We start from the raw sequence: 12,672 nt of genomic DNA, 5'->3' as shown, positions 1-12,672 counted from the left end.
GTCTTCAAAAAAACTTTTTATTTTCGACCATTTTAACATAATGAAAAAATCATATTTACATGAAAATGGTGGAATACAAAAAAAAGTATGAAAATAGAAAAGGAATGGTTTCAAAATAATTGTCCCTACTGAAAATTGAATGGTTAAGCGGTAGAAAATTGAAAAATAAATGGAAAAATTATAAAAGGAAGAATTGTTGTAAAAACTACTACAATCATTCAAGGACGTTTCTATAAAATAGAGGAGTTACGAGCACATTAATGCTCCCAAATCATACAAGAAAAAGGAATTGAAATAGAAAAGAAAATTGGAAAAAATATATAAAATATGACTACCAGTGATACAAATGGGGAACTACAAGTTTTTGGTGGAGGGCAAACAACCGTTGTATGTCTACATAATTCTGATAGAAAGAGGTCTAGATGGTACACGGAACAATTTGGGAACAAGAATGCACATAAGTTAGGTGGGGGGATTGGAAAATCAAAACAAAAAATTGCTACGAATCGTTTGGGAGAGAAACGGAAAAAATGTACAAAGGACAGAGGGTGAGGGATACATTTTGAAATTCTAGAAACAGGAAACTTCAAATTTATAGTCCTACCGGGAAGCAGCCATTCGGGTTGATTCAATAAAGAGGGGTTGAGGGATTTCAAAAAAGAAATATTTAAAAAATCGAAAATAAAACATGATAAAATGAAAAGAGGTGAAAACTAGCAGAAGGGAGGGAGAAGCTTCCAAGTCAAAAAAATTTGGAGGAAGGAAGAAAAAGAACTTAGAAATACAAAAGTGGTAAAAGACGGAAGTATTCACGAAAATGTGAACACTTAATTAGAAAAAAATGATTTTAGTATAAAATTGAATTGGAAAATTAGGGGATCAGTCAAGCTGATATTTGTCATATTTTTTTAGTTTTTTGGATTTTTTGTTAGTTTGGGAAGTTGCTATGTTATGAAATTTCAAGAAAGTTATAAATGATCCGCGGCGACCTATTGAGTAGGATAGGGTTGACTCTAGAAACAAGAAATTCCGACTCGGACCTAACGAACACGAATTGAATGTAGGACAGTGATAAAATGTGATGAATGATAGTGAAAGTGATTGGAGACAAGAAGCGCTGGGGGCTGAGACTTCAAGTCATTTGGAAAGTTATCACATAGGATCGAGGCAATAGATCATAGAGCGGCATCAGATTAGGAAAAAAAAGAAGAGGATGAGAAGTAGAAAAAAGAAAATATACAAATAGGGTACCATTGAAAAACTCGGGGGATTATTGAATTGGAAAAATTTAATAAAGAAAACTAATTGGAGCACACTGGACAGGAGCTTTGGTTGTCGTATCCAGTACGGGAACGGTCACGTCCACAACGTGCGCAGGCAGGTGCACCGGTTTCACATTCGTTCTGAAACTGAAGTTCTGATTAGTCATCGTGATGGTATAGCATATGTTTTTATGAGATCTACCAGAAGGTAAGTGACACCTAGCTTACCCCAAAGATGTTGTATGGAGGGCTGTGTTGTAGACTAGCCGATGGACGGATCCCGCCGTCATAATTATCTTGTGGCAGACTAATAGAGAGTGGTGATCCCATTGGTGCCATGAATGGAGATTGCGGAATTGGGTGTTTCATCTGCTCGATTTGTTGTAGCAAGTTATTTCTTTCATTTAGAAGTCTGTTCTTCTCCATGCACTCCCCTTCAAAACGCATTCTCCACATATCGCAAGATTGTCTTGATTGCTTCAATGCATCCTCCAAATACTGACACTTTTCATTTAAATTATTGAAATCTTCGTTCTTAATCGGCTTCATGTAGTCGTTGTATCCGTCTTGTGGATAGTCCTGTGGAAACTGAAACATTGCTATATGGGAGTAAACTTCGTTCAGAGCATACCATGTTTGGATCGAATGAATTGCTGAAAATATCATTTTGCATCTGCTCTGACTGCCCAAAAAATCCGCCGGAGTTGCCGTATGGGTCCAGTGAAGCGTTACGGACTGAAGACAAAACTGAAAACAAGTTAGAAAACTTCTGCAGGCATATTATCTTGTACCTTCATTGAACAAGTTGAATTGGTTTCCGGTTTCATCAATCCTAGGAAGGTCAAGACTCAATTCATCCAAGGTTCCTAGCGATGTATCATTAACAACATTGAATCCACTGTCAGATCTGCACAGTGAAGAGTGAGAAGTCAATGCGGGATTTCCAGAATCGAGTGCAGATAGACCACCAGTAATGATCATGCTTCGTTTCAGCATATCCAAGTGTCCCATGTTGAGAGAATGAGTTCGATTTCTTTGATCTCCTCCTCTTCCGATTGGTTGGTACTAAAATAAAAACAATAACCTAATAATCTGTAATTTGTTTTCTCTTACCTCAAAACTGCCAACAATGGGGGAACGTTCAAAACCTGGAGCTTTTGGATAACTGTTAGAGATGATATTATCAGTTGTAGCATAGTTCTGCTTGATTGGAACTCTGGTCTTGAGAACTGATGAGTAGCTTGGTGCTCCATTGATTGGGGACTCAAAACGGGTTTGCTCAGTTGGAATGCTAACTAAAATAAAATAAAAATTTGATAAAGTCGCTTAAAATTAGAGAGCGTACATCCATTTGGAGATGGGCTGCACTGTTCCTTTGGACTTGGTTGGGTACTTCCTACGTATGGATTTCTTTGTGCATGGAGCTCAGAGTCGTGGTGAGCAAATGCGCAGAAGACTGCTCGTGGGCAGTATCCATGCTGCAAATATAAATGTTTTTTCATAGTTCCCCCTTTTTCATTATGTACCTCCAACATGTCATTGCACTTTGTCGATTTATAGATTTCTGGATGGAATTGTTGTTCAGTGCGAGTATGACAATATTGACAGTTATCCCCTGCCTCACAAATGTCCGGATCCAGCCACTCATCGATTGTTTTCGCAGCTGGGCACGGTGTAGATCTGCAATTATTGTTGAAGGGTGGGGGGAATTTGTTTGTGAAATAAGAAAAGTCAGCTCTCAAAAAGTCAAAGTTTGATTTCGACAATTTGTTTGCTCCGACTCCCTCTCCCTCAGGTGTTTGCAGTGTTTGTTCAGAACTTTGACGTTCGAATTGCGATTAAATGCTTATCGGTGTTGTCATATTGAAATTTCATGAACACACCTGTACTTATACAATGCTGGTGGACGTCGGCGATCCTTGGAGTTGTGATAGAAAGGACATGCGTATCCTTGTCTGCAGAGCCTCGCTGGTTTACGGCACTGCTCCGTTTTGTAGCATGATAGTACGTGGTCTTGTGCTGCAACTAATTCGGAGGTTTGTCACAGTCGGAGGGATGAACGATATCAATAAGTATCATAGTTTGTAGATTCTCTATTTTTGTTCTCCTATTTAAATTCAATTCGGGTCAGACACCCCCTAGGTTTTTGATGCCTCTCTTTTTTCATCTTTGTCCTTCAAAAAGTTTTGTAGCAAGAAATTCCACCTCAGTCCGCATTTCAATGTCATTACTACCATCTGGCGTTAGGTAGTGCACAAAAACAAGTCTATCCACTAACTTTAGATGTTGCTTCATTCTTTCCGTGCCGCCTTAGTCCCTTAGTTTGTCCCATTCTGTCTCGTTGGTGCGCCCCAGCCTTATTGTGTGTGTTCCCAATGGCTCAGGGCTCAGAAAAAAGAGAGAGAGCGCAGAAACTTGAGAGTTCTACTGGTGAGCCAATGACGAGGGGCATGGTCATGTGATAGACGCAATAACATGACAAAAAAATAGTGGGCGCCTTGAAAAGAGCAACAGAAAAAGAAAGAGATAGATAGCCAAAGGGGAAAGAGCACGTGAGCACGTGAGCATCCACTTGATGCTTGATAGTTTATCCCAATGTTTTGCAACATTTCAAATGATGAATTGGTTTCCAAGAAGTACAATGATATTCTCAAAATTATTGAGTTCAGTAAAAATCCCAACAAATTAAAATATCACCTGCACAGTCTCCCAGTCTCCCAAAAACAACTGCAAGGAAATTTTTGATCTACTCACACAAAACGAAAATTTTGAGAAATTTGCAGGTCTAAAACTGTATTACTTTAATTTTTAGCGTAAAGCTCAAGGTCGGAAGTAAGAAAATTTCAGTTTTAGAATTATTCTGACTGCATTATCTACCTATTCAATGCAAAAAATCCTGGTTTCAGATTTTATTTCAGGTCGAAATGGCAGTTTTTCATTTTCGATTTCATTAAAATCTATCAGCGTTTTCAATTCTCAATATTATTAAACAAATGATAGCTTAAAACATGCGCCAGAAATTTTTAAACATTTTTGATGGATGACACCAAATTTGGCTCAGTAGTTTTCGAGAAATCGATCAAATTCCGAAAATTTTGTGGTTTTTTGTTATTTTCTCAAAAATTACTGAGCCAAATTTGGTGCCATCCATCAAAAATGTTTAAAAATTTCTGGCGCATGTTTTAAGCTATCATTTGTTTGATAATATTGAGAATTGAAAACGCTGATAGATTTTAATGAAATCGAAAATGAAAAACTGCCATTTCGACCTGAAATAAAATCTGAAACCAGGATTTTTTGCATTGAATAGGTAGATAATGCAGTCAGAATAATTCTAAAACTGAAATTTTCTTACTTCCGACCTTGAGCTTTACGCTAAAAATTAAAGTAATACAGTTTTAGACCTGCAAATTTCTCAAAATTTTCGTTTTGTGTGAGTAGATCAAAAATTTCCTTGCAGTTGTTTTTCGGAGACTGGGAGACTGTGACCTGTCATATTCTCCCCCGAGAATCTTCAAAAGTTTTCCCTATCTCAACGCGAGACCCAAACAGGAAAACAACTCACAGTGCCATTGTGGATCTTCGATCACAAAGCTGGTCTTATCGCGTCCCTCGCCGTCGACGACCGTCGAAAATCCGACTTCGTGTTGGTCGAACTGAAGAACCGAAAGATAACTGGTTTTGTTAGGGGAATTCTTGGCTACCATTGGCGGACGTATATCGTTCGCTGTGTGGGCGAAAGCGCAATGGGCACCGTTCTGGAATTCGATATGAGGATTAGTAATTCTAACTTTCGGAATTAATAGAGTAGAAGTGAAAGAAGTGCAATACTCGTTAATTGTGAAACTTTTAGACCCGATAGTAAGTTATGATTGAAAGTAAGTGAAAAATAGTGAAAAAGAGAAGAACGATATATTCAAATAAAAACCTTGACACACTGCCCCCTGGAGTCAGTCGGATGCACGCACTGCGCTGTTTTGTAATAACGTAAATGATATTTTCGTTCTACGTCTCCAGACACTCGGTGAAGAAATATGCATCTGAAAATAATCAGGTGAAAATCAATAACTTCAAAATCAATATTCTTACTCATCCCCATCAGGACATATCCCTGTGTTCTCATCATATTTATCACAATAAATGTCGGGAGAATAATTGAATGAGCCATCGCTCCTCTTCACTGGTCTGCAAAATATTTGTAATACTTCCTCCAGAATCGTCTAAGAAAAACAACAAACCGTCGTCTCCTCTGATTTGCAAAATGCCACTTGAAACAAGTAAACGGGCGATGTTGTTGACACTGATGTTGTTTGAATAATGGACATGCTTCTACACGAAACTCGTTTAGATAACTGAAATGTAAGACGTATAATTAAGAAGACGTGTTGATTTACGGTTACTTTTCAGTTGTAAACTCCATAGTTTTGAGTTTCAAAACAGAATTCAGGAACACAGAAATCAAATATGTAGGGTTATCGATTCAGAAATTTTCAGTCGAATTGAATTCAATACGACCTAATATTTTCCCAAAAATTGAATTACAGAAAATGCCATCTATCTGTATAGCCATTACTTGCAAAAAAAGGCAGGCAGCTGAATATTTTGTTCTCTTTATTTTCAATTTCCCCCCTTAATAACATTTTTCATTCAAATCCCTCTGAGCGTGTGTTTTTTCATGTGTTTCACTCCGCCTTCCCCAATGTCAACGTCATGTTGGTTCTTTCGAAAACAAGTTCATTCGAAATTCACGCGAATTCTTCGTATTTCACGATTCCAAAAATGAGGAAAACTCCAGAATAACAGAGCACATACTCAAAAAGATAACAATCGAATTGTTCTATCAAATTTCCCAAAATTTTGCATATCGATTCTCTGAAATTCTAGAAATGCCTTCAACACAAATTTCAACAATTCAAGCATTTGCGCTCTAATGATAGTGTTTGGTGCCTAATTCGTAAAGCTGCACACTGCCCTCATCTTGCTGTTCTCTCTGCCCTCTTCATTCTTTTCTTTTTGGTCAAAACATGCGCGCGCGCTGGAGTTCGTCTTTTTTAGTTTTTCTATCAACTTCTATAAGTGCATCCACCTCAGAATATTGATATATTTAGTGAACATCATATTCAAAAACTTTTGTTTTCTTGTTATCGAACGAAATTTCATCATAATTAGTTTTTTCAATGCAATCCCATTTGCATCGTAAATGAAAAAAAAGACCAAGTTCCTTGTTTTCAATTCTCATATTTTTCATTTTTCCTTTTGAACATTCTCCCATCATCGGTTTGCCTATAAAAAAGCCTCCTAGGTTCTCTTTCCCTCGGTTTTCTCTCTTTTTCTTACACTCTCTACCTTACTGACCATATGATCAGGCGGATATTAAAGCAGTGAGCACAGCGGGTGACGAGACGCAAAGATGACTAGATGCACGTATTTCAGCGGAGGTGGCAGATAGGTTAAAGTGGGCGCTAGTGGTAAACAACGCGCATCGGCGGCCGTCACCCCTCGGTTTTTTGTGAGACTGGGGGTAGGGGAGAAGGGAACGTGTACAATGTGAAAGACCAAGAAGTAATAAACAAAGGAAATCAGTTTTCGTCGATATTTTTCGAAACGAAATTTGCGTAGGATACATTTTGGATGAGGAAACAAGTTGTACATCGAATTTAGGCGTTGCACATATTCTCAATGTTATTTTTCTCAATTATTATCAAAAAAAAAATCAACTGCAAAAAAAGTGCACTTATCTACAAATACAGCTTTGTATGTTTGCTGAAACTGTTTACACTATTCAAAATCCAAAACCAATTCCATTTTTGCTAAACCAATTAATTGTCCTTTTTTTGCCTGAATCTCACTCACTGTTGATGACTAGGTTTTTCCTGTAAGAAGGCGTCCGGCGACGGAGATGAATTCTGTTGTTGGCCACCACTTCCTACTGAATTCTGCCGCTGAGTCTCCGTCATCGAGTGACGTCGCGACGGCGATTGGCCAGCGTTGAAAACAATCGGCTTCGGATCGCTTCCACTCCGGTTTGATTCTGCAAAAAATCACTGTAGATTACAGTAAGACTGAAGGCACACAGAAAATGTGATTTGACTTAAAAATAGGGATCCAATTTTTGAGAGAACGGTAGTAAAATTCTAGAACAAGTGGACTAGGCGTACAGTAATTGAGTGATTAGTTGGTTTTGTTGTTGTTTAGAACAAAACAAGAAAACATGGCCGACAAAACTGAACAAATTATCTTGTCGATGGCGTTAAAAGTGACGTGAATGGACAGTGACTGTCAAGTCTCCACCCCCAGTTTCCTCTACCCCTCAACTATTTTCCCTACCTCCGATTTCTTTCGATTCTACACCTCCCAACTTCAAATGGGTTCTTTTTTTTTTGGACTGCCCCGATCTATTTTTTTCTCAACTGTTGGCGTGGCGGTAAATTGAAGATGGAACGACCTGATTTTGATTCGCAGCGCGTGATGTTTACGCTGGGCAAGCAACATGCATCTATTGCAGTTTTGGCAGAAATGGAGACATCGAAATGGGCAGAAAAAAGGACGCCGCACCAGCAGACAAAAAAAACCGATAGCGTTTCAAAAAAAGTTTGAGCAGACAAAACACTAAACCCGGAGAGTTTCAACAACATTTTTTCGGTTGTTCCAGAACTGCTGACTTTTGGATGGGTGGAAAAACGGGAAATTATTATGTCATGTGAGCGCTCACTGCATGTTGGAATAACAGCAAAATAAGCAGATTTTATAGTTTAAAATGTTTTCGTGTTAGATGTCTCGAAGAAACCGAGAATCAATGTAAAAGTCTGACCAGATACCAAAAAAAACCTTAAAGTTTTCAACCACCCAATGTTTGTGACTGATTACTGTAGCCATAAATTACCTAAACGTGCGGGGAAAGCAAAAGAAACGTTGTTGCAATGTAGCTGTCTTTTGAAGTATCGAACAGCTTCTTCATCTCAAATCGGACATCGTCCTCTTCAAAATCTTGTTTGTAGTGGTGTTTATTGGCGTTCCAGGCCGTTTCGATCGGACGACTATGACGATGATGGTTGTTGTAGGGGAAGAAGGCGAAGTGAAGGAACAACTGATAAGAACGACTGGTAACTGATTATATTTCGACTTTTTGCCAACATGCACGGAATAAGATTATAAGGAACAGAGAGAATGTAATGTGAGAAAACACACGTAGAATTCAAGGAAAACAAAAATTAGTTCTTATTGTGATTAAAGTTTCAGAGAAAGTGATGATAATCATTTTCTATTAATAAGAAGAGTTTCCGATACTATTGATTTTCAGTTCATAGTTTTTGAAAAAAATAGTTTATGTTTATTCTGGAAAATCAAAAACTGCAATGTAGATTAAAAAAGAATGATGGCTAACATAAATAGAATGGGACTGGAGTTTCTCTGGGTGAGGGGTGCCTTGTGACTGACCCAAACACCCCCCAGCCGTGAGCAGTAAGAAGAGAGTATGGGAGCAGAAAGCAGAGGTATTGTAGGGTTTGGCGAGGCGCCCCTACAACGAGACGCCGCGCCACAAACACGCTTCTTTTTTCCCTCCGCCGACCACGAGACGTCCTGAGACGATAACTGGAGCCCTGAGGGCCAGTGCTCGCCGAGCACCCCTCTATCTATCCCTGGGCCGACCCCCAGGCCTCACAGAGCTGTGTTTATGTTGGGAGGGTGAGGGGAACAGAAATGAGAGGCGTTCTTTTTTACCCTACTGCGTACTATTTGTGAAGCTTTTTTTCTTTCTTTTCAGTGAGCACAAAGGCAGAAAAATTGAAAAAAACGAGAGCGACAGAGAGAGAGAGAGATGGAAGAAGGAGCACCGAACATAAAAACAGGTAGGAGTTGGAAAACGGATAGAAAACGTTTGAGAAATTTCATATGCAAGAGTTTTCAAAAAACTAGAAAACGAACTATTGAAAGACCATAATTTTTTTCCTTTTTCCATCCCTGGGAACACAATATTCTAAAAGTATTTTTAATCCGTTTTTCGTTTTTGTCCATTGGGCAGGTTGTTTTTTACAAGTTCATGTTGATATACACTATTTAAAAGGAACAGGTGATAAAGTCAAACTTCACATTTGAAACTTTCGTAGATAATTGAAATCGAGTACTTTAAATGAATTCAGTATCGCATAATTTATGACTACGTTCAAATGAACTTGAAGACCATCGTAAAATTATGAAAAAAGAAAGCTCTATTTGTTTATGAACGCTGACATTTTCAATTTGGGTTTCAGTCAAAAAAAGTGGCGTTCATAATAAATAATCTATATGCATTATTAGAATATTTTCGTAAACAATTTCTTTTTTTGTTAACGACTACTTGGTATTTCTAGCGTATCCTAATGAGCTTTCCTAACTGCTTCTATATTCTAGGCTCTCATACAAAAAAAGATAGAAAATGTTTCAACAAAAAATCCTCTAGCAGACTGAACGAATGGGAGCCAAGCGGCTCTAGGGCTCCAATACGGAAAAAACACATTTTTGCTTCCTTGGAATCGGCTTAGTTGAAGACTATTCAAAGAGCTGAATAATTATAGCGTTGCTCGTCGTGTCTAGAGATTGAGCGTAATGATTTGTTTTCGCGTTCCAGCAAACACTGCAATTTTTTCACACGCGTCTAGAATTTCAAAAATCCGGAACACTAGGAAGCTAATAAACAACGCCTGATGGAAGCCAGTGGTGATGTTCAAATTTGGCTAGTTTGGGAACGATGAACATGAAAAATATATTCTGACACATGAAATCATTTCTTATAAGCCTCAAAAGAAAACAATGTTTTCAAATAGTTTCCTTCATCTTCTAGATTATCCGCTCTCTGATCTTCTTATTCTAACATTCCTGGAATTCAACTTTTCCCAAACATTAAAAATTCTGAGAAATTTTTTTCTCGTTTATGAAAATTCTAGTCGGCATTTTTCAGTTTTCTTAGAGCCAATAACGTAAACCGAGTCAAAAAAAGGCAGCACAAAGCTCTCAGTTTTCAGTTCGTTCAAGACGAGCACGGCAAGCACCGTGTTTATAAGAAAAAATGGGACGAAGAAGAATCCGCGTGACTCCTTGCTCGGCTAGTCAGTCTCTTCGTGCGCGCGCTTGGCTGCGTTGGTTAGTATGAATACTTGTTGCCTTTAAGAATACACGAGAAGTTTACAGCAAAAAAAACACTTGGCAATTTGTAAGAGCCCAGAAGCTGGAGAATCAATGAATGCGAAATTGGATAGAGGGAGGGAGGAACTGGAGCTAAGAAGAAGAAAAATAAACATGTTTGTTCGGAGGAGAGGGAAAGATAAATCAAATCACTTGGAACCAATTCAGGTTGTGCGAGTAATTCATATCTAGACCACAATCTATAAATCCTTTGAATCGGATTGAAGGCTAAGCTGTTTTGTTTCAGTTCCAAGTTTCAAAAACCACACCAAAAAAAGCAATGCACAAACTTTGAAGACCAGAAATTCTTTTATGAATGAGAGAAGTTTTTTGTCTGTCATCCAGACATTTTATTGTTCTCCTTTCTTCTTTTCAAAACAGAAAAAAACAGAACGAACACAAATGTGTTTTTGATTGCCTCTCAAATTGTGATTAAATTAAATAGGAATATCAATTATTATGAAAAGTATTCTGTCGAATCGAACACGTTTTTTCTCACTGATTTACTTATTATTCAAAGGAATATAATTGAAAACTAATTTTCCTTGAATCCATGTCCAGCACAAATCAGAACAATAAAAAACTGTGTTCATATTTTCCTCATTACAAAAACAGGTTTTATGGTTTCTGTTGTGTTTATCAATTTCCAAGAACATTTCAGAACTAATTTCCGGATTTTTTTTTATTCAATCAATCCTTAGACTGGTTATATATTATAATATAAGACATCAACTTAATTTTGAAAATGGAATACGTCATTCACATAAAATTCTGATGCGGGACAAAAAATTCAGCATTCTTGAAGAAAACAGCAGCTGCGTCAATTTTTGGCTTTCTCAGGGTCGAATTTCAGCACTTGAATAAAAAGCGACATTTTAGTGCTAATTGTTCAAAAGGTTCTCAGAATCTCAAGACATTTGAATATAAAATTTTACCAGGGAAAGTTTTTAATAATCTTCGGTAAAAGAAATTATATAAAAACTAACCTTCATCCGCTAGCGACGATAATTCCATCGTCGTTCACGTTAATGTTGTTGCGACCGATGGAATTGAATTTATTTGATTTGATCTACAACTAATACAATATAAATTTTCCACGTACAAGCAATTCCAGAAAACAACAAAAAGAAGAAATACAACTGGAGAGTAAAGACATTCAAGTTATTAGTACTTATCAGTTTAAGAGGCGAAAGAAATGAGAGTGAGTGAGTGTGTGCATGTGACAGACAAATATTTACAGTTTTCAACCTTATTTTTTATGCAGCACGACTTAAAAACCGGTGACTTTTCATGCCTGTCGGGGTGCGTGTGTGGTGTCATAGATGTTTGCGGCAAACAGTATTTTTCGGACAAAGTGACATGAAAAAACTGGTATGTATCTCTTGTCGGACAGTACAATATTGGAGGTTATCGTTTTTTCTTCACATTAAATTGTTATTTTTCGAATATCGAAAACATTTTTCTGATCTAATTCAAAAAAAGTGATTTATATTCGGAAAATTTCGAAAATAATTGTGAAAGACCGGGAAAGGAAACTTGTTTTTAAATTGATAAAAATATTTCAAAACGTAAAGAGCACACCAATACAATTTAACCTTTGATAAGCGACAATTCAAACATTGATAATGTCACTGAACAAAGTTCTCGGCTGTTCAATTCAAATTTTGAAACTACTTCTAACGTTTGGCTATTTGTAAGAAATAGGAATTACTTAACGGAAAAACTTTACTTTTTCAATTTCCCGGACAAACATTCAGCTAAAAGAAAAATTTTGATCTTTCCGGTAATAACAAATCCAATAGTAAGCTGATCCGGATAATCTGGCTAGTGCAGTTTTAAGCAGGAACCATTGCACCAAACAAATGACGAAAAAGGATAAGATGTAATTACGAAATTTTACGTTTATAGCATCATCCCAATTCTCGAAAATTTAGAAAAATGGGTATACTTCTAATACCAAACATTAGATTTCCAGTTTTTCATTAGTTCCAAAAGTTTTAGAAATATCTAATATTAAAAGTTGCCGTTCATTTCTCATTCTTTTCAAATAAGGATACATGAATATCCAACGATTTTTGTGAATCATCATACTCTTTCAATATATCTTCTCATTCTGCTCGCCTATTCACATTTTTCTTATGTTTTCATCAGAAAATAGGACTGCTGCTTTTTCTAGATTAATTTCCGTTTTCTTGCGAATACTAAAGGAAAACCTCCATCAGACTCATTGTGTGGATTTAGAAGAAAA

General features: G+C 37.2%; 1 protein-coding gene across 1 annotated transcript; it reads right to left on the bottom strand.

Moving 5' to 3' along the window:
• Positions 1 to 1,301: 1,301 nt before the first annotated feature.
• On the bottom strand, positions 1,302 to 11,438 carry GCK72_024880 (uncharacterized protein; the record flags this gene model as incomplete). The annotated part of the gene is made up of 15 exons (XM_053736095.1): positions 1,302 to 1,403; positions 1,491 to 1,850; positions 1,894 to 1,997; positions 2,054 to 2,327; positions 2,376 to 2,557; positions 2,608 to 2,740; positions 2,789 to 2,942; positions 3,146 to 3,287; positions 4,828 to 4,918; positions 4,967 to 5,020; positions 5,191 to 5,302; positions 5,352 to 5,447; positions 5,501 to 5,614; positions 7,116 to 7,293; positions 11,411 to 11,438. The coding sequence occupies 15 exons, from the start codon at positions 11,436 to 11,438 to the stop codon at positions 1,302 to 1,304; spliced, it is 2,124 nt and encodes a 707-aa protein (XP_053579661.1).
• Between the last annotated feature and the right edge of the window lie 1,234 nt (positions 11,439 to 12,672).

This window comes from Caenorhabditis remanei, chromosome X, assembly GCF_010183535.1.
Source record: "Caenorhabditis remanei strain PX506 chromosome X, whole genome shotgun sequence".
Lineage (NCBI taxonomy): Eukaryota > Metazoa > Nematoda > Chromadorea > Rhabditida > Rhabditidae > Caenorhabditis > Caenorhabditis remanei.
This window is presented reverse-complemented; position numbering and strand designations above follow the sequence as displayed.